Source organism: Hippoglossus stenolepis, chromosome 4 (genome assembly GCF_022539355.2).
Source record: "Hippoglossus stenolepis isolate QCI-W04-F060 chromosome 4, HSTE1.2, whole genome shotgun sequence".
Classification (NCBI taxonomy): domain Eukaryota; kingdom Metazoa; phylum Chordata; class Actinopteri; order Pleuronectiformes; family Pleuronectidae; genus Hippoglossus; species Hippoglossus stenolepis.
The window spans coordinates 10213476-10234354 of NC_061486.1; the positions used below are offsets into that span (position 1 = coordinate 10213476).

Sequence of the window (20879 nt, forward strand, 5' to 3'; positions counted from 1 at the left end):
GCTGATTGTATCCATTCCCATTCCAGACAAAAGTCAGGTGTTAGTGGGGTTTTTGACCAGTGGAAAAGGGGCTTTGAAGTGCAAGAGACTCTGAATATCTACCTGCAGTCCTTTGTGTACAGTGTTTTCGGCAGCAGCTCCTTGTCAGTGAAGACAACACTTGGGTAGTACCACACTGTTAACTGCTTGTCTTGGATTCCACACAGGAGGCTAGCAGTGTCATTCCATGCCATACTGTGAACCATGCTGCCTATGGGACAGGAAACACACACAACAGTCTTGTTCAGCCGGTGTTTTCTACAGTAATACTGGTGTATAGAAACAAAGAGAGTCGCTGCACTTTTTGTGACTTTTTTCGTGAGCCCTCCCTCCTCCCTGGCTCACCAATTTTGCAGATTTTGGGCTCTCGTCCAAGATGACGCACAGAAGTCAAGTAAAGGTCACGGTTCTTGTCTATGAAGGCGATCTTCCTCTCGGTGGATGGGCCACACTGGTTCAGAGCGATCTCCGCCACCTCCAGCTATGTACGCACACACACACACACACACACACACACACACACACACACACACACACACACACACACACACACACACACACACACACACACACACACACACACACACACACACACACACACACACACACACACACAAAGGTAAGAGGCAACAGAGTGAAAGATGGAAGTACGACAAAAGATCAGGAAAAGGGGGAGAGCAGTTTGTACCGTGACCCAAACGCCTTTCTGCCAAGTGTGTGCGTCTGTGTGTAGGAGAGAGAAAGAGATAGATAGACACTGAGGGGGTATATGTGTGCGTGAACCTGTGTCTGTGAGTGTCTGTGTGTATTTGGCCAGAGCCAGCTGGCCACGGTGCAGTGTCTTGGAGCGGTGGAGTCCTGGCAGACAAAGCCATGCTGACAAACAGTAACTACTGCTACCTCCACTTCTTTTCCTTCTCTTCTATTTCTTTCCTTCTTTTTGTCTCTTTCCCTCTAAGTTTGACCTCAGAGCCCTTCCCCCATTCTCTTTACTTCGTTTTTATTGTCCCTCTTCAATCTGGATGTGTGTTCGTATATTTTTAGCACAGTCAGTTGCTCTGAAAATAGTGTTTCCCTCAACTGGGTCTATTCAGATTCAACATCTTGAATAATCATGGCCAAAAAAACCCCTTGGCATCCTCACCATATGATTCATATAGAAGACATGGATAATGAGTATTAGCATCAATTTCATGATCATTTTGTCAACAATGTGCTTTAATTTTTAAGAAAAAAAGAGACTTGAGGAATAAAGATCATCTCGTTGAGCCTGTGCCGATTGGAGGGTTTTCAAATATAACCTCCAATGCTATAATACATATGCAAATTGTTATATTGCTGGTACTATGCTAATTACTAGACATACAAATACACATTTGCTCTGTGTTTTTTGGCTCTGGAAAAGCAAACCATGAAAAGAGTAGAGCGGCATAACTGGCATCTTCACTTCACTATAAAAAACAAAGGATTACACACCTTGTGGGTCAAGGGCTTCCCATCGTCGAGGGGTTTCCCGCTCAGCGCATCGAAGAGAAAGATGACTAGAGAGGAACAACGAAACAAGAGTTTAATAGGAGGCACAGTCGATGCTATTTATAAGACAGGGATTTGTTTTTAGACAGGGATTTGTTATTTAATATACCATACAAAAAATAATCAGTGATTGCAGCTCTGGAGAACCTCTCCCTGAAATCAAAATGGGTACGTGATGGTAAAATGTTGTAAACACTTTAGCTGTGACAGTGGTTCCCTCACCTTTTTCATCACTCTGGTCCCGGATGGCAATGGTGTCGTTACTCAGTGAGACACCCTGGGAGTTTAGGATGTCAGCTCTCATACCAGGGAACTTAGGGGAAGATATGAGTCGACCTTCATAGGAGAACACATACAACCCTGCTCCATCCACAAGCAGAAAGTGTCTTGGAGGAGGAGACAAGAAGATGTAGAGGATGAGAGCAGGGTGAGTATTTATAGATTCATGTTTTAATGTGTGGAGAAGTGGGATAGCGGAGAAGTGGGATAGCGTAATGTTAAAATGTTAAAAAGTAAAAGAATGAAGAGATGTTAACGTTTTAATGAACTGGCACAAGCAGGTAATTTAAACATGTATTGCACATAAAGACAGTATTAACTTACACAGAAAGACTCAATTGTGATGACAGAATGGCCAGTAATCCATTTAGTTCTATGCTGAGTGTTGAAGACGCTGCACTGGAGTATTGCACAAGAGCTTCTCCATATTAATCTAATTTCCCCCGGTGATTTCACTCTCAACCTTATTGTATGACAGCGCCGGCTAAGCGAGAGCACAGTGCCTGTGTGTGTGTGTGTGTGTGTGTGTGTGTGTGTGTGTTGGCTGCATGATGAGTGGTCAATGCAGAGTAATGAAGCATTAGTGAAGCTGATGGATGATCCAACAAACTCCTGTTGCTCTGCTCCTGGAATAGACACTCACTTCTCCGCTTGCAGGATGAGGCTCACTGTTCCCTCCTTCAGGTCAAAGATGAGGGGAGTGTTCCAGTTTCTCGAACTGCCACAAAGAAACAAGCAGCACACACAGCTAAATTAGTGAAAACACAGATGTCAAATAACAAAGTATGACATCTGTTCATAAAGTTTAAAAAAAATGTTGATGGAAAAGAAAAAACAACTTCCCGGAAACTTGAGCCGTTTTCTGACATGACCTGCTAATAAAGTCCGGACCTGATTCTCCGAACTTTATCCGCAGTTTGCCTTTCACATATCCACAATACAGCCAGACGTTTTCTGCACAGACTCATTTACAACAACAACTCCTCCGCACTATTCAGGCGAAGGAACCAGGAAGGAAGCAACATATTAATTCTGCTGTGGAGATCGCGTGATTTTTTTTTACAGCGATGTCAGCTCTTATCGCCACAAACCTTCCTGACATCTTCGTAGGTGTCTTCTACATTTATGGCAACGCTTTTTAACCAGAGATACCAGACTTCCTGCTGACTTCATACTAGGAGGCCAGGTGGAGAAAGTCCGAAGATTATCCAGAGGACCTCACTCTGACATTTCATACATGCACCTCCTCCGGAGAATGTGCGGAGAATCTTTGGACTTCAGTGCATGTCTGAAAGCAGCTTTGGTGGAAGGATGATGATATGAGTCAGGAAAAAAACCATTCGATTTTGGTGCAGATCTGGAACAGGAGTCGAAAGAGTTTTTTTTTTTCAGCGTCTTTAACATTGCAAGCGTTTTTCTATATTTCTTTGAATTTGTAAAGAAATAATTAAGAGATCTTGATGAAAAAAATCTGCTATATTTACAGTATAGGACTGATATATGGCTAGACTGAATTTAAGGAGACTGTCGGGCCTTTGCAGAGTTATGCGCTCCCTGAGTCCCATTCGAGTTTGTATTGTCTTCTCGCCATTTGTAGCAACTTTAGAAGTTGTCTGTGTGCTTGCAATGTTGTGCTTGAAATAGTGCAAGTTCATACATTCACTGAATTCTGGGAAATCTTCTGAAATAATCCAGTGGGGCTGTATATGAGAAAATGTCAGTAAGATGCTGTGGACATTGTCCAGAGTTTCTCCTCCCGGCCCCCTGATAAAAACTGCAGATAATGTCAGAGTGAGTTTACGTGAGAAAACAGCAGGTGATTGTCTTGAGGATTCACCGTTAGCAAGTGGGCGTGTTGATGATGTTTCACTTCGGAGTCTGACAGGAGAATCTCCTGCTGTGTTCTTCATATGTCAAAGTTGAGAAAGTCTGGACCCGATTGTGTGAACATTCTCCGGAGTTCATGTGTGAAAACGGCTCAAGTTACCTGGAATACGCCAAAACACACAAAAGTAGGAGTAGGCTACTGACTTGTAAACATAGCACTGGAGGGAGGTGGCGACCACCAGGTGACCACATGCCAGCGAGGCTTTGATGACTCGATCTCTGAATTCCAATATGTCCACCGCATCGTTTGTCACGTCCCTCACCTGAGAACAAACAAAGAAATGACGGGATAAGTTAATTAAAAATTAGAGAAGAATAAAGTTCTCAGAGTTACTGGATTAAACTTTTTACTGCCGAGCAAACGCTGCATTTAAATACACAAGCAACAAAGGGGAGACACTGACTTTACCAACAGAGGCTTGAACACACTCGCTTAGTGTATTCACATTCACAGAGTGTATTTATTCTTAATATACACAGGAAGCAGTCTACAGTGTGTCCAAGTATACGTAGGGCAACTGTGGTCAGAGAGACGTCTTTACTGCTTGTGCGAGCAGTGGTCGCTGCTCATTTTTTCACCTGCATAGATAAATACTTCCTTCCAGCTCTCTCTGCGATTGAATGAAAGGCCCTTTTCCAGCACCAGGTGAAAGGTGGGGTTATTTTTACAGCTTTACAAATCTTCCTCCTCCGTTCCCTCCAGTGAGCCGAATTTACATGCAACACAACCAGGAATAAAAAACATTGGACCGCAAGGTGGTAAATTTAGCTGGCTGATTCACAAACCGCTGGCAGATGTGCACTTTTTAAAACGGACTGCGAGGAGGAGAGGGGGAGGAGGGAGACAGAAAAGCGCCTGCGAGGCTGAAAATAAACGGATGATGATCCAACTTTGTTTGGCTTAGGAAAACTGCACTTGGTAAAGATGTCTATGACAAATGAGCACACATGCATGTGCACGACCTTGTTGCTGTAGGTGTGTGCGTGTGTATCCCTGTCTGAAAGTATACAAGTGTGTGTATGTGTGTGTGTGTATGTACATTAGGGTGTGTTAACCGCATTTAAACACTACCTTGTGGTTAGCATGAGTTTAAACAGTAGAGAATGGTGGATTGAGAGAGGCAGCTACACAGGCTAGTCATTGTCATTGCAGGGCTGCGCACTAGCACACTGGGAGGGTCCTACTACACAACGAGCCCAGGCCTGGGAAGTGTTTGCTTCTCTACATCACACAGTCACTAATACTCTTCTTAAGTAGTGTCATCAATCAAATCAGGTTGAGAAAACTTAACAAAGCATAGTTCTGTTAATATTTTTTCTGGTGAAAATCTGTTCTTTTTTTTCTCCCATACATGATTTCAGAGATCTTTGTTTAACGCTGATGCAACATATGCGTGTATATATCTTTAAGACTGGGTAAGACGTTTGTGTGCTTCTCCTGGGGCAGCAAAAGACGCATGCAGGTTTTATAAGATGTCTTTTTTTAGAAATACATCACGAATCGTTGAAATACTAGTTTGTATTTTAGTGCTCTTAGCCTGCAAAAAAAGTTTTCTAAGTTGCGGCTGCCGATCAAAGCGAGGGGAGCAATATTGAAGCAGATTACAGCAGTAATTCACTGACCTGAACAACAATGAATATAACAATGAAAAAGATTCTGCTGACCCACTGACCAAGGCTCAGTTGGTAAGAGAAATAGGTGGTGAGGAGGAAGAGGAGGAAGAGAAGGAGGAGGAAGAGGGGGGTCTCTGTGAGTTTGACAGCTTCAATGTTGTTTTTTTTAAGGCAATGGCAATTCTGTCAGCTCTATAGAAACCCCTCAGGTTTCAGGTGGTTGTTTGGAACAATGCTCAGGTTTTAGAGAGCTCTTTTATTTGGCACCTTAGGGTTTAATGGGTTATGGAGACCTTCAACCTTTCAAATGTTTACTCTTATGATAGACCAGGAATCAAGATGGGCTTCCATTGTGACCCTTTTAGTAAATGGATATAACAGCCATATACTTTAAATGAGATTTACTAAAAAGTTCTTACTTCCTCATGTTTCTGTCATTGATTTTGAAGTGTGTGTGTGTGTGGGCATGTGTCTTTTTACCTGCATGGCTCTCCTCTTCGTAAGAGTGACCACAAAGTTCTTCCACTCCCAGTGCTGCTCCACCACATGGGCAAAGATTACATGCCCATTGCCACAGGCCCCGGCCAGCTGGGTGCCGTCTGCAGACCAGGACACGTTCATCACACTGCCCGTGTTGGGCTTCTCCAACGCATAGGACCACTGGAGGGGGAGAACCGGAGAGAGACAGCGAGAGGAGAGGGAGAGAAACAATATGGTTAATGGCTACAGACATTTATCTACAATCTTAAAACAATTACCTGGGGGGGCAGCTTAGGGGCAAGAAATAACAAGAGGTTTAGAGAGGAGAAGCAGTGAGAGCGTATGAGTAAGTGTGTGTGTGTGTGTGTGTGTGTATATATATATGTGTGTATATGTGTGTGTGTGTGTGTGCACATAATGTAAACTCTGCAAGAAAGACAGGGGCCCAGTCAGTCAGTCATTGAGCTGTGATGACCTGTGAGAACTGTGAGACATTGAGGGAGTACTCGGCCCTGCCAAGTCCAGCACTCGCGCTCGTAAACATACACTCTGCTATCCTCATCTATTACATACACAGGGGGCAGGGGTGCATGGAAGAAAACGGAGGGTTTATATATGAGCCCCCAAACTGAAGCCAAAAGCTGATTAACAAGACCTCTCCCCCCTTTTTATAAGAAAGGGTTTAAAAGAGGTAGAGTCTCAAAGGGGGAGAGAGAGAGAGATAGAGGCAATAAGAGAGTAACAGACACACAGTAATAGGATTTTTCCCCCCATGTCCGCTGTGCTGCGTCAGCCAGACTCTGCACTGAGAGGTGGAAGACACAACTGAGAGGTGTGCGGCCCCTTCACAGTATCCAAGACAAGAACACTTCCCCCATCTTTCCTTAAATTATCCCTTTTCCTCTATATAACTCCTTTATTTTTCATCTGTTTCCAGCACTCTGTCCTTCTCCCACTATTGTCTTTCCACACCCCTGTCCCTAAATTATTCACTCAAGCATGACAATACCTCATACACAATAAATAAATAAATAAATAATAATACATTGAGGGATGAAAAAGTTTTTTCCTATATATCTACATGTATTTATTCATTTCTATCTACCAACATTTATCGATTTATGTATTTATGCATGTCTGTGTCAGTATGTTATTAGGTAGGTGGACTTAACTCCGTCCAAAGCTGGATTGGTTGTAGCAGTGTGATCATCGGATCTACTACTTCTGTCTTGAAGCACACAGGAACTTTATATTTTTTCATTTATTTAATTATTTGTTTCTGCAACTACTTATTTATTTATACTTATGTATTAGTAAACATGTATATATGTATTTGTCCATATACTGTGTTTCTGTTTCATACATATATAACTATATAATATTTTCATTATTATATATCTATTATCTTCTGTTATAACTAGCACTGATTTTCTCACACCCTCTTCCAACCTTCCTCATCCCATCCCATCCCCCCCCCCCGACCTACCCCTTGCCTTGGGTGCGAGTGGGCCGGCTGACCTGAGCTAGGCTAGGTGGTTTCTGTGTCGGGGGAGGGTTAGAGGGTCTTCCACATAAATGCGCCCATTCACACTGTAAACTGCTTATGAAGGAAGAAAATTGCTAATGTTAGCCTAGCGCTGCCTGCTTGCCCTGAGATGGAGAGACAAGTGTGGCACAACAGGCCAAGTGCTGCGGTGAAGCTCGGAGAAAAGGCCTCAGTGTGTTCGCTGCCTCGTGCACATGCAGCTGCGGGATGTGAGGTGTGGCGTTATTTGGGTAATTTGGGTATTTGACTGTGTTTTGGCATGCTATAAACGGCACAGCACATCAAACTCTTTACCTTAAAATGGACCTACTGCACCGGTGTAGGGAGGTCTAGAATAAACTGTATCACTTAGTTCATGTAAAGGTTTTCACACAGGTTGAAGGGTCTGAAAACGAGGATTGCAGCATTTCCAAACGTCTCTGTTTTAATGGTTCTAAAAATCGGGATAGAGTGGACGCCGGGCGTATCTACAGCACAGGTGATGGGTTTGAAACGAAAACTGAGTTATATGGATGTAGACTAAATGACAGAGCCCCCAAATAAATTGGACAATGACAAAGTGTAGCACCATTCTGATCCATGTGGAAGCCAACAGATGAGTGGAGGAACCCTGGGGTGCATCCAAAATGAAACCTTTTCAAATCCTCCTTTTCTAGACCTCGGTCCACTGCCTTCAGCCCAGCCCTCGTCGTCAACAGCCTTTAATGAACTCTGGATTGGCAGACTGGCTTCAAGTGATACCCCAGTTGCACACATGCTCTACTTTCTTTTTCTTTTTTTGGGGGGCATGCACAACCAACCAGGACCCTCTATTTGCGCCTTGCCTTCATCAGCCTCACTCCTCATTCCATTTTATCCCTCATTCTTCACTTTCTCCCTTCTTTCTCTCCACAAGTGTGACATGTTTGCCAAGCTGGTAGAGGTAGTGATTTAGTGCTGTTAAGAATGATGACTCTGCCAGAGGGGCTGGCAGGGCACTGTCTCACTGTCATATGCTTACTCCTGCTGGTGGGGGGAGGGAGAGATGGAGGGATGGCGAAGTAAAGAGGAGAAAAAGAAGGGAGCGGGAGAAGCGCAGAGCGAGAGAGTGAGAGACTTGAGGGAAAGAGAAACCACCGTCTTTTATGGAGACCAATACTCCAAGCCTCACTGCCCAGGCCAACTTTACAGGATATATTGGACAGTTCCACACTACCCCGCCCCCCACCCCTCCGATTGCTCTCTCTTTTCTCTGCTCTTTTTTCATGCTCCCCTCCTTTTGGGTTTCCAACAAGGCAAGCCTTTAGCCGAACTCTGGAGAGGTGTAAAAGTAATACCATGTCAACAAGTGCCTTCTACTCTAACCCACTTTACACACACAGACACCGGCTCGCACACAAACACACATGCGCTCACAAAAAAAGAAAAAAGAAATTGGGGTCAATCATCTGCAAGAAGGACCTCAGTATACACTGTTCCACAGAGTGTGCCTGAATAAGTCCGGCAACACAGAAAAGCAAAGCCTGTTCTGCACAAAGGGCCCAGAGTACAAAGGAGAAACCATTATCTTCACTTTCTGGGAAAGTAATGAGCTCCTTGGGATGATGGATTAAGTCTACATGCAAGTATTGCATCTAATAGTTTAACACGGTTTTGAGATTCTCACACTCTGAACTCCACCTCAATGGGCCAACAGGCAACCTCATCAAAATGTGTTATGAAGGAGTCAGTGAAAATATTCCTATGAGCACATGAAAGAGGTGAGGTAAAGAGAGCTCTACAGGGTGAGACAGACCCCGATTGCCCTTTTCAGAGCTCGTGCCCTTTCTACAAGTTCACAATGTACAGAGGGAGCACCCCCAATACAGCCAGAAAACAGCAAGGAAGAGAGCGAAGAGCAAGAAATAGCACGCAAAAGCACAGATTTTTAAGGAGAGGGAGGGAGGGAGGGAGGGAGAGAGGGAGAGAGGGAGGGAGGTAAAGCAAGTGGGAAAAGAGAGAGAGAAAGAGTGAGAGAGAGAGGGGGAGAGAGAGAGGAGTAGCCCTGCCCAGTTGCCTGGGGAGAAAACTGCTCTGCTGCTGACTCAGGACTCTCTTTGTTTGACAATGCTCCCTCGCTCTTACTCTCTCACTCCCTCACTCTCCCGCTCTCTCTCTCTCTGACACACACACACACACTCCCAGACTTACTCGTCTTTTTTCAAATGCTCAGTCACCATCTTTTCTGTTGTGCACATGCTCTTTCTTTGTCAGACTTTTGCCAATGATTTCACTTGGACTTACTTTTCATCTTGTCTCCTGTGTAACTCTCCTGTTTTTGTTTTTCCACCCCTACCCTTTATATAAATGTGTGTGCGAGTGTCCTACTTCTGCTGCCGTTCTTTTACTGTGACATTTTCCTCCATCTGAACTACAATGCACAAAACGTCACTCTCGTGTGACAAAAACAGATAGAGGCTCACAGTCTAATAAATATACATTGGTTTCTTTTGCCTTTTCATGCTCCACATAAGCAGTTCACGATCAGGACCAGAACTCTGTGCCGTTTCATTCTCTTCCAGCAGCGGCAATTTCCAGATGTTGGCCAGCCAGTGGTTGGCAGCAAACTGCCAGCACAGGCTCAGGTATACAGTATCATTCACTGTGATAGAGGGGGAGAACTATTAGAGGGACTCGTTGAGAATACAGGGAAGTCTAAAGTCTGACGATTAGACAGAAGGTGGCATGTCACAGAGCATAAGATTCTAGAGCGAAGAAAACACTGAAAAAGAGACTATGAGAAGACAGGCAGTCTAATGGATAGTCAGAAGTGATAGACTCTCTGAGAGAGAATAATGGTTGGCAGCCATGAGGATGGCAGACAAAGATCCTATAGAGAATGAGGTTGCACGTTAAAGAGGGAGGGGAGGAGAAAGAAACGGAGAGCAACAGAAGCTGTGGGGATTCCAGCTGGACATGGACCCATTCCCAGAGTGGCAGTGCTGAGCAAGACTCATATGGACCCTAAGGGAACACCCCCTCCTCCTCCAGACTCACTCAGAAAAAAAGAGAGGTAAAGGGGGCCCCGGGAGAAACACTGATAAGCACAAGGTAGTCCAACACACAGGGAGGAGGGAGCCAATAGCAGCAAAAGGTGGAAATATATACCCTTTTTTACACCAACATTAGCGGGTATATGCAGGTTTTTTTAACACGGGTAAATAGGTTGAAAAAAAGGAGTATGCCTTTCATTTTTTTAACCCTGTGTCTCATGTTCGACGTTGCAAACCAAGACGGCTATGTATGTATGCAGAAAGTTGAATGTGTGTAATTACTTCCCACTAGAAAAGGTGCAGCAGCAACGTCAAGACTGTCAAAATAAAGAAGCTCGCTGTGGTGTCATGTTTCCATCACTGCCAATCGAAGCCAGAGCCGATAAAAACCTGTGTCTGCTGCAGAGTCATTTGACCCGGGAGCGAATGCCGATTATATCAATTCCCATTGCAGACAAAAGCCAGATGTTAGCGGGTGTTAGTGGGTTTTTTGGCGAGTGGAAAAGACAATTATGAGTCAAATGTGGCTCAATCTCACACTTAAGTTCATTCAGATATACTGGCACAAAGTACTCGGGATGGATGGGTAGATAAAGAAAGAAGCAGTTTGTTCCAAAGACAGTGCATTTGGCAAAAAAAAGAAATCACAGCCAGAAATAATAAATGTATGATAGTCATGATTGAGGGGCCATTTGGCCACTGTTTAATAGGCGGTACCCACAAGTAGATACCAGTGGTTTTACACTTTTCCAAACCCTACTCTTGAAAACAATACTGCCATTATGAGGGATAAATTTAATACATGATTTATGACTACACATCTCCCAAAACTGTTTGAGGGTGACAGCTGTTATCAAAGTGTGTATTGAAAACTATAAGGATGTTGGTAGGAACCAGGGTTCAGCCTGGGGCAAACATTAAACCATCTGATGGTCCTGACTAAATTGACAGTGGTTAAGTATAACCTAAAACTAGTGGAGTAGAGTGAGGAGTGGCAAAGAGAAGAGGGGAATAGTATGACACGAATCTGGATCGCACCAGGACTAAGCACAATCACAACTTCAATAAGATGGAAAGCAGACCAAGAAACAGGGGGGAGTAATAATCGGCAAGTTCAATGAAGCCTGGTTCTGTGGCCACGTTTAGATTGACACTAGCCCTGCATGAAAAATACAGGCTGCTCATTCATTTGAATCCAGTCTGGCAAATTCGGAGGCATCAAGCAAAAAAAAACTGAGCCCGGCTCAACTTTTGCCACAGCGCAATGTGACGTCTTCTGGCCAGGCACTGTGTTAGCCTGTGTTGATTTAATGCAGGGCTGTTTTTCAGTCTGAACACCCGCTAAGTCCTGAATGATCTTCAAACCACGGAGGAAGAGTGGCAAAATAATTACGAAATTTGGCTTTGATATTTTGTTCAAGCTTTGAAATTTTTAATTTGAATAAAATCTTGTTCGAATACAAGATGTATCTATGTTTATAAGAATTATTAATAAAAATCAAAGATCTATTAGCTCTTGGGACAATGTCCTGCCGTCTGTCTTGTAAGAGAGGTTCAAGTTTTAACTGTAAGATTTCAGGTTTATGATCTAACCAATCAAGTTCCAAAAAATGAAAAGAAAACTATTATTGGACAAGAATTTGAAAAGCAAAACCAAGCAGCTATTGCATTCATACATGTGAGCATGGGTGTACAGTGGAGAGAGAAAAAAAACAAGTGCAGGGAAGAGAAGGGGGAGGAAAAGAGGGGGGAGAAAGGGGTGGGGAGAAAGCAGCGAGAGAGTGCTCGCCTGGCACAATGAGTCCTACTTGTTAGCCAGTGACAGTGTCAGGGATCGTGACAGGGTCCAGACGCTAGACACCAGCTGCAGCGCCTCGTAAATAGACTGCTGTCTCGCAGGCGCATTTGCACAGCAATGGTTGCACACACGCGCACACACACACACACACACACACACACAGGCATGTGGGCACATGCATATACGATGGCAGGCACACAGACAGACACTGACTTATTGTCTCTCCCAAATCTTGTAAAAGGGACAGTGAACCTCTTTGTGTCTTGTGTGCTGTTAAAACTCCTTCATACAGAACTCCAAACTCAACAAAATCACACCAAAATCCTTAAATATGTATTAATCACACAATATTGTATTTAGTAATTACTAAATGTTGATGCTTTGTGGAAAAACTAAACAGAACAAACTTGCTGGAACTGCTCGACTAATCTTTCCCAGTACGTTTGCCTCGATGTAAACTTTGTGCATGTGTGATTGTGTGTGTGCATGTGTGTATGTTGCCCCTCTCTCTACACTACATCTTCGCCGTGGTGTATGGAGGGAGAGAACGTTGAGGAGAAGAAGGAAAAGAGCAGGAGCGAGTTTTGAATTTTGGGTAAGAGGGGAGCCGAGCTGGACGGGAGGTGAAGGGGTTAAATGCGCGGGACTGATCCTGCTGAGCCAGCAACAATACGTTAAAGTGCAAGGTTTCATTGTAGCAGATACAGAATGAAACTCCTTCCTATTAGTCACGCTAGTAACTGAAAAGACTCTTTGCACTCCTTAACCCTTAGCGCACCGCAAACAAACCGCAGCGACAACACAGGTAAAGCCCCTTAATTAGTTAATGGGTCTTGTGTTTGTGTGTAAACTCAAATTGCACAGCAATATTACAGTAAGTGTAGTACATTGACCAAAGTGTGCATTTGTGTGTTCATAACACTTTTTCTAACTTGATGCGTGAGAAGAGTGTATGTCTGAATTCACACATATGATTCAGAGTGACCTTTGAGGGGGATTTTGTTTTTTTAAAGTCAACCCCCCCTCTCTTCTTGAGCAAGCCTCCCACGCCATGCTACAGTACACACTGTCTCTGAGGGGCTTAGGGAGGAGAAGGCAAGCATACCCTTCCTCCAGTTAGAGCAGGGCAGAACCATAATCATCATAATTATCATCATCATCACACTGCTATAACCAAGACACCACAGCAAAGCAAGTGGTGCAGTGAAGAAACAATGGAACAAACTAACTACGTAAACAAGCCCATAATGTGAGGGCGTAAGGTGAATCGGGTCGTTTGGTTCGGGTCTGTTACACTTTTACTAGCACAATAAATGTATTTTTGTTGACACAAAGAAAAAAGATGACTAAATAGATTAATTTGCATAATTTAATTAACTCACAACTATATTTTGGGAACTGCTCTGAAAACTACTGAAATCCCAGGTCAAGACAACCAAAAGGTAATGACAAAGGATTTCCCTTCAGATGATCGTACACTGCACTTTACATTAATGTAACCTTTCCAAAACACACACCCTAACCCTCTGGAGAAGATATATGTGTTGGCTCAGACCTCTCTACAGCCCATTTGGTTTAGTACTCCAGAAAAAAAGCCATTGGATCCTAATTAAATCAAAATGGAGCATGAAATGCCTGGTGATCAGCACACAAGAACCAGCTCTGACTGTTTGTTTTCACTACAACAGGCCTGATACAGCGATACACCGACAACTCCACGTAAACTCAAAGTGGCCCAATAAGCGTTCCATGAGGGCAGAGCGGGGAACTGGTAATATTGTTCCTGGCCAACGGCTCAGCAATAATAAAACACTTACAATTACCATTCATCATTCTCTCATTTCCCCTCTCATTACAACTCCAGTGACCGTCAGCGGCAGGTAGTAAGAACTTGTGGCATGCAGCCGCACATGGTTTATGAGACGAACAATGTGCAGAGAGCCAGTAGTACCGGTAGTTTGCAACACCAAATCAAACCAGAGAGTGGGGAACCTCTTTGGCAACGTGTGTGATGTCAGATGGTAATGATGGTGATACCACTCACCGCTGTAAACCAAAAGAACTTCAATGGTGATACTACGCATGGCTTGTAAGGACAGCAATTCTGCCTCCTATCAAACTCAGCAGGGATCCCAGAAACAGCAATGATGAGTTGTTTAGTCAGTTAATCCAGTTTAGCAGCCCATTTCCAGCTGTAATAATGGTCCAGATTGGACTTCACTGGGGTCGCTTCCTCACTAGACACACTGGCTTGTCTTTTACTTAAAAAAAAAATGTTTGTCCATTTCTCTTGGAAAGCCTGACATTCTGCATCTACTTTTCTTTTCTTGACAGTTGCCACGGTGCTTGTCGGTGATGACATGTAATAGCTACGTGTGTGTTTCCTTTACCCTGACTGTGACCTGCCAGGCATACAGCCGGAAGAGACCACCCTGAAGTACATGTTGGTCCACGATTTTATGTTATTTTCTTTAATCGACAAAAAAAAGGTAATTGCCGTCATGAGAATTGTTTTGTATTTCTGAGTTGCTTTTTTTGTATTCATGAATTGTCTCGCGGGCAGGATCAAATTCCAGAGGTTCCCCACCCCTGATATAAACCATACTGCACTGAAAAAGCTGACAGTGTACCACAGATACTGTATGTTTTAGGGAAAAGGACTTGACTGACCACAAAGCATAAATGTTATATTGGTATTTGAGAGTAAACAAAACCACGCTTACAATATCTACAGCTTCGTAGTCTCTGCAAAGGTCCCTTCAAAGGTTGTCAGAAACCGTAACTTATAACAGAGGTACAGGGGGTGCTGGGGTCAGAAATACACTGCTCAAGTGTATTTAGTCTGAAGTGGATAATCTTTCTATAGCTGCCTTTAGACATGCACTGGACTCCGCAGTTCCTCAGTATTTTCTCCGGAGAAGGTGCAGGTGTGAACGCAAATGACCCAGAGAGACGCTCCGTAGTTTCTGCAGACTTTATCTGCTGGGCCTCCTAGTATAATGTCTGTAGAAATCCAGAACACAGCAGGGGATGCCCCGCTGGATTCACCGCGAGCTGTGTGATTAAAAAACCTGTTAAGATAAGGGATTTGTTTAAGTTCAAAGTACTTATATCATTTAGAAGGATAGTCATCTAGTATGCTGAAAACAAAATGTTAGTGTAATTGCTTTTTATATTAAGTCATAGCCCCTAATAGCATTTTCAGACATGAGTTAGTTATTTAAAATCTCACTGAGCAACATTATTTTATAACCTAGTTCATCTACTCGCAAGATATTTTGGTTTCTTTTTTTTTCGCAAACACTTGCTTTTAGTAGTAAACTCCACTTCTCCGATATGTATAGTTTTGAGTTTCTACAGCTGCTAATTGTTCACATTCAATCTTAGCAATGGACTTACATCACATTCTATTGAGAGAGTCCTGACGAGACTCAACCACTAAGAAATAAAGTAGAGTTAGAGTCGTTTTTTTCTTACTCCGGTCTTGTCACAGAGCCGCAGGGTGTTGAAGGAGCCCACGGCAAACACCTCTCCATCTGGAGCCCAGGACAGGGAGGTGATCGGGTAGTCATGAGCTGACGAGGAGTAAAGCAGACGGCCAAAGCTGTCCCATACCTGTCAAGGGGCGAGGACATGTTTTCTGAGTTGTATCATGTTTTTTCTTTTAGGAAAACAACAACACACCACCTCAGGACATCCTAAGGTAACTCTCAAACAGTGCACACCTTATATTTACAGTCTTCTCCACCTGACAGTATCAGGTCATTGACTGAATTCCAGTCCACCTTCAGGATAACCCCATCATGAGCTTTCCACTGAGAGAGAGAGAGAGAGAGAGAGAGAGAGCAAGACAACTTCAGCACAACATTATGATGCTATCCATGCAATGAGTAGAGATCTATATTTTCCCATTTTAACTAGTCTAAAAAGAGAGCAAAAATAAAAATTAGCACAGTAAGAACCAGGAGTGGCATTTATTTTTGGACTTCTACACAGTTGTAAGTGTATGAACACCGACCTCATTGAGAGTTTACTCACTCCATTATGTGTCACAGTGTAACAAAGAGCAGAAAGCCTGTCACCAGCCTTATCTTACTGTGTTCCAATCTTGTTCCTGCTCACTCTACATGCCTACACTCTATTTTTTTCTACCCTACTTGCTCACTCCATGCGCCCAAGGGAAACGCACTTAAATACACGCACATGTGTTGTGCGTATGTGTCTATGTGTAAGCAATCGCAGAGGTCAAAGTGGGTCTTTTAGGGGCCCTTTACAAGTAGTTGATTTTCACACCCCACCTCATATCAGATAGCAATGCCAGGCAATGTCCAGCCCATGTTTAACCCGCGTTTCCTGACGCACAGTGTCTGATTCAGATTAGCCCCCCACACAGCTTCAACTCGCATCACTGTGCCGTTCTTCAGGCGTTCACAGGGAGAGTGGATGAAGTTTTTTGTGTGTGTGTGTGTGTGCGTGAGTGCACAGCTGAGGGAGAGCAAAGGGTTGAGAAGGCGCACATTAAACCCTCCACTGTTTATCTAAGGTCCCAGGCGCTATTCAGCTTCAAGAAGAGTAATAAACAAATGTATACGTGAACAAGACAAATGACTGGTGCGCAAACTCCTTAGTGCTGCACCCTTCCTTAATGCAGAGGCACTCACAGACACATAGGTCTACTGCACTTTTATGTATCCATTATAGTGCAATGCAAATAAATAAACCTCAAGTTTGATTGATTTAGACCCTAAAGGGGTAAAGGGTCTGGTGATGTCAGACCAATGGTCAGATCAAGAAATAAGAACAATCTACACAGGAGATACAAAAAAAATACCACACAAAGATAAACTGTCCAATAGATATAACATAAGTGGCAAAGCAGACAATGAAAATACCTACAGAGCTCACAGACTCTGCAAAAACTGAATATTTTAACTCTAACCCATATTTCTTGATTCTTCTTCTATAGAAAAAACAGGCCTGCATATAGAAGACAAATCATAATGCATTTGCAACAAATGTTTTTGTGTGATTTTAAGTCAATTACTATTACTTTTTTGTCATTAACATAGTTACTTGAAAGGTATTGTTTCGAAAGTTGGACTCTGACAAGAATATGTGAAGTTACCTGTTGGACTTTTGCACTGGGTTGCAGAGGCTTGACGATGAGGTGTCTCCCTGATGTGTAGAGGACTCGGTCTGAGTCGGGACCCCAGGCCACAGAATACACAGGAGATGCTGGAATATATGCAGAAACGCAGGCAGAGAGAAAACTGTTATCTTGTGTTAATCACAAAGTCACGAGCAATGGATTCAGCATATGAGGATTTTGACGATTCATTGATATAATATTTATAGGATCGGAATTTAATTTGGATTTCTCCCTCTCTCTTTGACAAAGTAGTTGCTATTAACAATAGCTCTAAGATACAGCGATGCCAATTCCTCCTCTCACATGGTATCGTATTCCCTCAGAGATCCCACGTCATTCAGCCTATGGATCAGCACTTCGCTTCCAGGCAAACCAGCTGAGAAAACCTGCCTAACCTCTACAATATAAGCACAAATATGTGTGTGTGTATATGCGAGTGTTCTTCTATCTGTACAAGGACTAAATTCACTACTAGACCTTACAGAGTAAAGACGTTTTGGAGAAGCCGGTCCACACTTTCTGACAAACATTTAAAGGCCAGTTTTAGGGTCGGGGTAAGTTGCGATAGTTAAGATTAAGGGGTTAGGGCAAGTGTTATGTCGATGAATGTCCTTACAAAGATAAAAGGTACAAGCATGTGCACGTGTTTGTGTGCCAATGTTCACATGTGGGAAGATGTGAGTATATAAGTAGAGTTGTTGCTACGCACGTGTGAAGGATAGGGAGGGGGGGGTGGTTACTTTTAACTCTCTCACAAATGCTAACTGGTCACAAGACCTAAATCTGACCAGGCTACGAGGGGTAAGAACAAATTCCTCTCACCGTCCTGTCACTAACTCACCACCAACCTCTTCCAAGAGCTCTCTCATACATACAAGACACAAAACACAGTTACGTTTTTATTAGACACCCCACACTTTCACACAATCACACATTCATTGTCATTTAAAACTTCTGAGCAAATAAGGCAGTTTAACCAGAGAAGAAAATCTTGCAGATCATCCTGAGTGAGTGCTACATTGCAGACACATGTACAAGTGAGATACATACACACATGTAAGTTAAAATGTACTGTGTACTGTGCGATCTGGAACAACATTTAAAGTGGACTTGTAAGACGCATAGTGAGTCATTTTGTGTCCTGTGTCAAACGGGAGCCAGCTGAGGAGGTGAACATGTGCGTCATAGCCCTCGGGATAAAATAAGGCTTCCCTAATTCACACAACTCATGCATGTCTGTGTGCCAGGTCTTCATCATCGGGCCTCTCTGCTTCTTGCTCTTGTTCACTCTCCATCTCATGAGCCAGAAGGTCCAGAAGCAACCGTTACTCGTTACTCGTTACTGTGTGTGTGTGTGTGTGTGTGTGTGTGTGTGTGTGTGTGTGTGTGTGTGTGCGCGTGTGTGCGTGCGCGTGCGTGTGCGTGTGTGACGGTGAGGATGTAATTGGTGGCAGAGTTTTGTGTTATGTTTACTAAACGCCTGCAGCTGGCTGGTCAGTGACTGCCTTCACATGGCTCCTACTACTGGCTGCCAGCTGCTTCAGTTGTGATCTCTTTAAATTTCTGTCAGTCTAAAAGTCGATTGGTTCTTTCTCACAGTGCCATTCAGATCATTGTAAATCAAGAGGGACATGGACTATGGACTCTTTAGATGTATTGCTCTAAGCCTCATTGTGTACACGTTTGCATGTAGTGAGGGATACTTAAACTTGATACTTAAACTTGATACTTAAACGTTTTACCCAACGAGCTAACTTACTACTTACGTGAACAAATTTAATCTCCATCTTAAATATCAAAACAACTCAGGGTTGTATTTTCTTTTTCAAGAAATCCTATTTGGCCAATTGAAACTGGAGAACACACACACCCAAAACAATTTTAAACTCACAGAAATGTTATTTCCTTAGGTCCAGCTGATTAAATTTGCCAGCCATTCAGGCGGTAAAACCAGTCACTGGCCAAACATTTATATCTTGCGGTTGGAAAACTGCAATCGTTAAAATTGCTATTTTCCAGGATAATAATTATTGCTATTTTAGCCCTACTTTTTCTATTCAGTTTCATACAAGCAAACACAACATCTATGGTAAGTAGCTTAACATAAGTGAAGTAAAGCAAGTGTCTTTAGGCGTACCTTGGCTGGCAAGTGTTGAGCGCAGCATACCACTTTTTGACCAGATCTTGATCCGCCCATCTTCTCCAGCTAAGATATTAGAAAAAGAGATTAACCAGATGTCCGGGATATAAAGAGTATAACAACTGAATTCACAAAAATCTAAATGTTTATTCCAATTAGGATGGCAGGTTCATTAAACTAAAATGTGTAAGCCCTGTCTTCTTTACCTGTGACGAGAGCAGTTCCATCAAAGTTCCATCTTCCAGCCAAAACAGCTCCTTTGTGTGCTTCAACACTCTTCTCAATGCGTCCTACCTTGGTGACCAGGTGGAACTTTCCTGTTAAAAGACCATCAATACAGATATTATTTAGGAATCCGACCCTCTAGGCTGCAAAAACATTATAATCCAGCACTATAAATAAAAGTATAACTATCAATCCCATAACATGCAATTAGCAAAGGAGCTATATTATTTCCTCCCTGCTAAATTACAAAGTTGTAGCACAAAGTGGATGAGGGAAACTGAAAAGGTTTCTGTCGGTTAAATTAGGGCAATTTTCTATTTCTAGTTGCTAGAAGGGTGATCAGGCATGGAGACGGTTATTGAAGACGCAAGCCTAACATGTACTTTGTGGCAGAGTGTATTAAAAAAATTCTAAATGTTCTATGTAATTTCTGGCAGCCTAAAACTGAAAATCAGCATGCTGCTGCTCTCTCCCATTTCTAATTTTGGACATCCCAACAAAAGTGGATGTTTCTGGTCCAGCAGGTAGCGAGTATAAAAGACATACACAGCAATAGAGAATTACTATTTCTAACTGTCAAAGTATTACAAATATATTTTCTATTATTACATTTGCACTCACATTACCAGTCCTCATTTGTGTTGGCAAACATTGTTGTCTGCGTACTTGTTATTTGACAGGTGTTTTCTTTATGAACTCTTATAATGGTAACATATTATCCCCTTTTTATTTTTCTTATATTTATATATTGTTTGTTAAATTGTCAATGATACATCCGTGTGAATTTATTATGACACCACAATGTAATTAAACAGGGAAAGAGAGCATGAAGCTGACAGACTGTTGTTCAAAACAAAAGGACCAGCAATATTCTTCATGCTTAATTTGGTACTTTGAAGTCGACTTCCACACAATATCCTTTTGATAGAGTGGCATATGATGCATCTACGCAATGTAATTATTTCTCTTAGATACAGGTCAATATTTGCCATCTCAAAGTAATGAAGGATACTTAGCCAATGATCAGCATTTAGTTTGTTTTTAAAGCAGAAGCAGATATTAGAACTACAGATTATTACAGAAAAGCCAGTGTTACTCTCTAGAGGTCACACTAAAGAAGTGCTTTACAAAAAAAAAGATATGCTGTGAAGGAAATCCAATAAGGCTCAGTAGACCTT

General features: G+C 42.8%; 1 protein-coding gene across 1 annotated transcript in view; it reads right to left on the reverse strand.

The window, feature by feature from the left end:
* Positions 1-20879, reverse strand: part of ift80 (intraflagellar transport 80 homolog (Chlamydomonas)) — a 28500-nt gene that overhangs the window by 5561 nt on the left and 2060 nt on the right. The window contains exons 3-14 of the mRNA XM_035153865.2: positions 19683-19793; positions 19474-19542; positions 17313-17422; positions 15913-16002; positions 15665-15802; positions 5833-6012; positions 3883-4001; positions 2495-2569; positions 1795-1958; positions 1516-1580; positions 385-520; positions 103-250 (exon numbers count right to left, since the gene is read on the reverse strand). Of these exons, the coding sequence (XP_035009756.1) occupies positions 103-250; positions 385-520; positions 1516-1580; positions 1795-1958; positions 2495-2569; positions 3883-4001; positions 5833-6012; positions 15665-15802; positions 15913-16002; positions 17313-17422; positions 19474-19542; positions 19683-19793 (1405 nt within the window). The remainder of the gene's footprint in view (positions 1-102; positions 251-384; positions 521-1515; positions 1581-1794; positions 1959-2494; positions 2570-3882; positions 4002-5832; positions 6013-15664; positions 15803-15912; positions 16003-17312; positions 17423-19473; positions 19543-19682; positions 19794-20879) is intronic.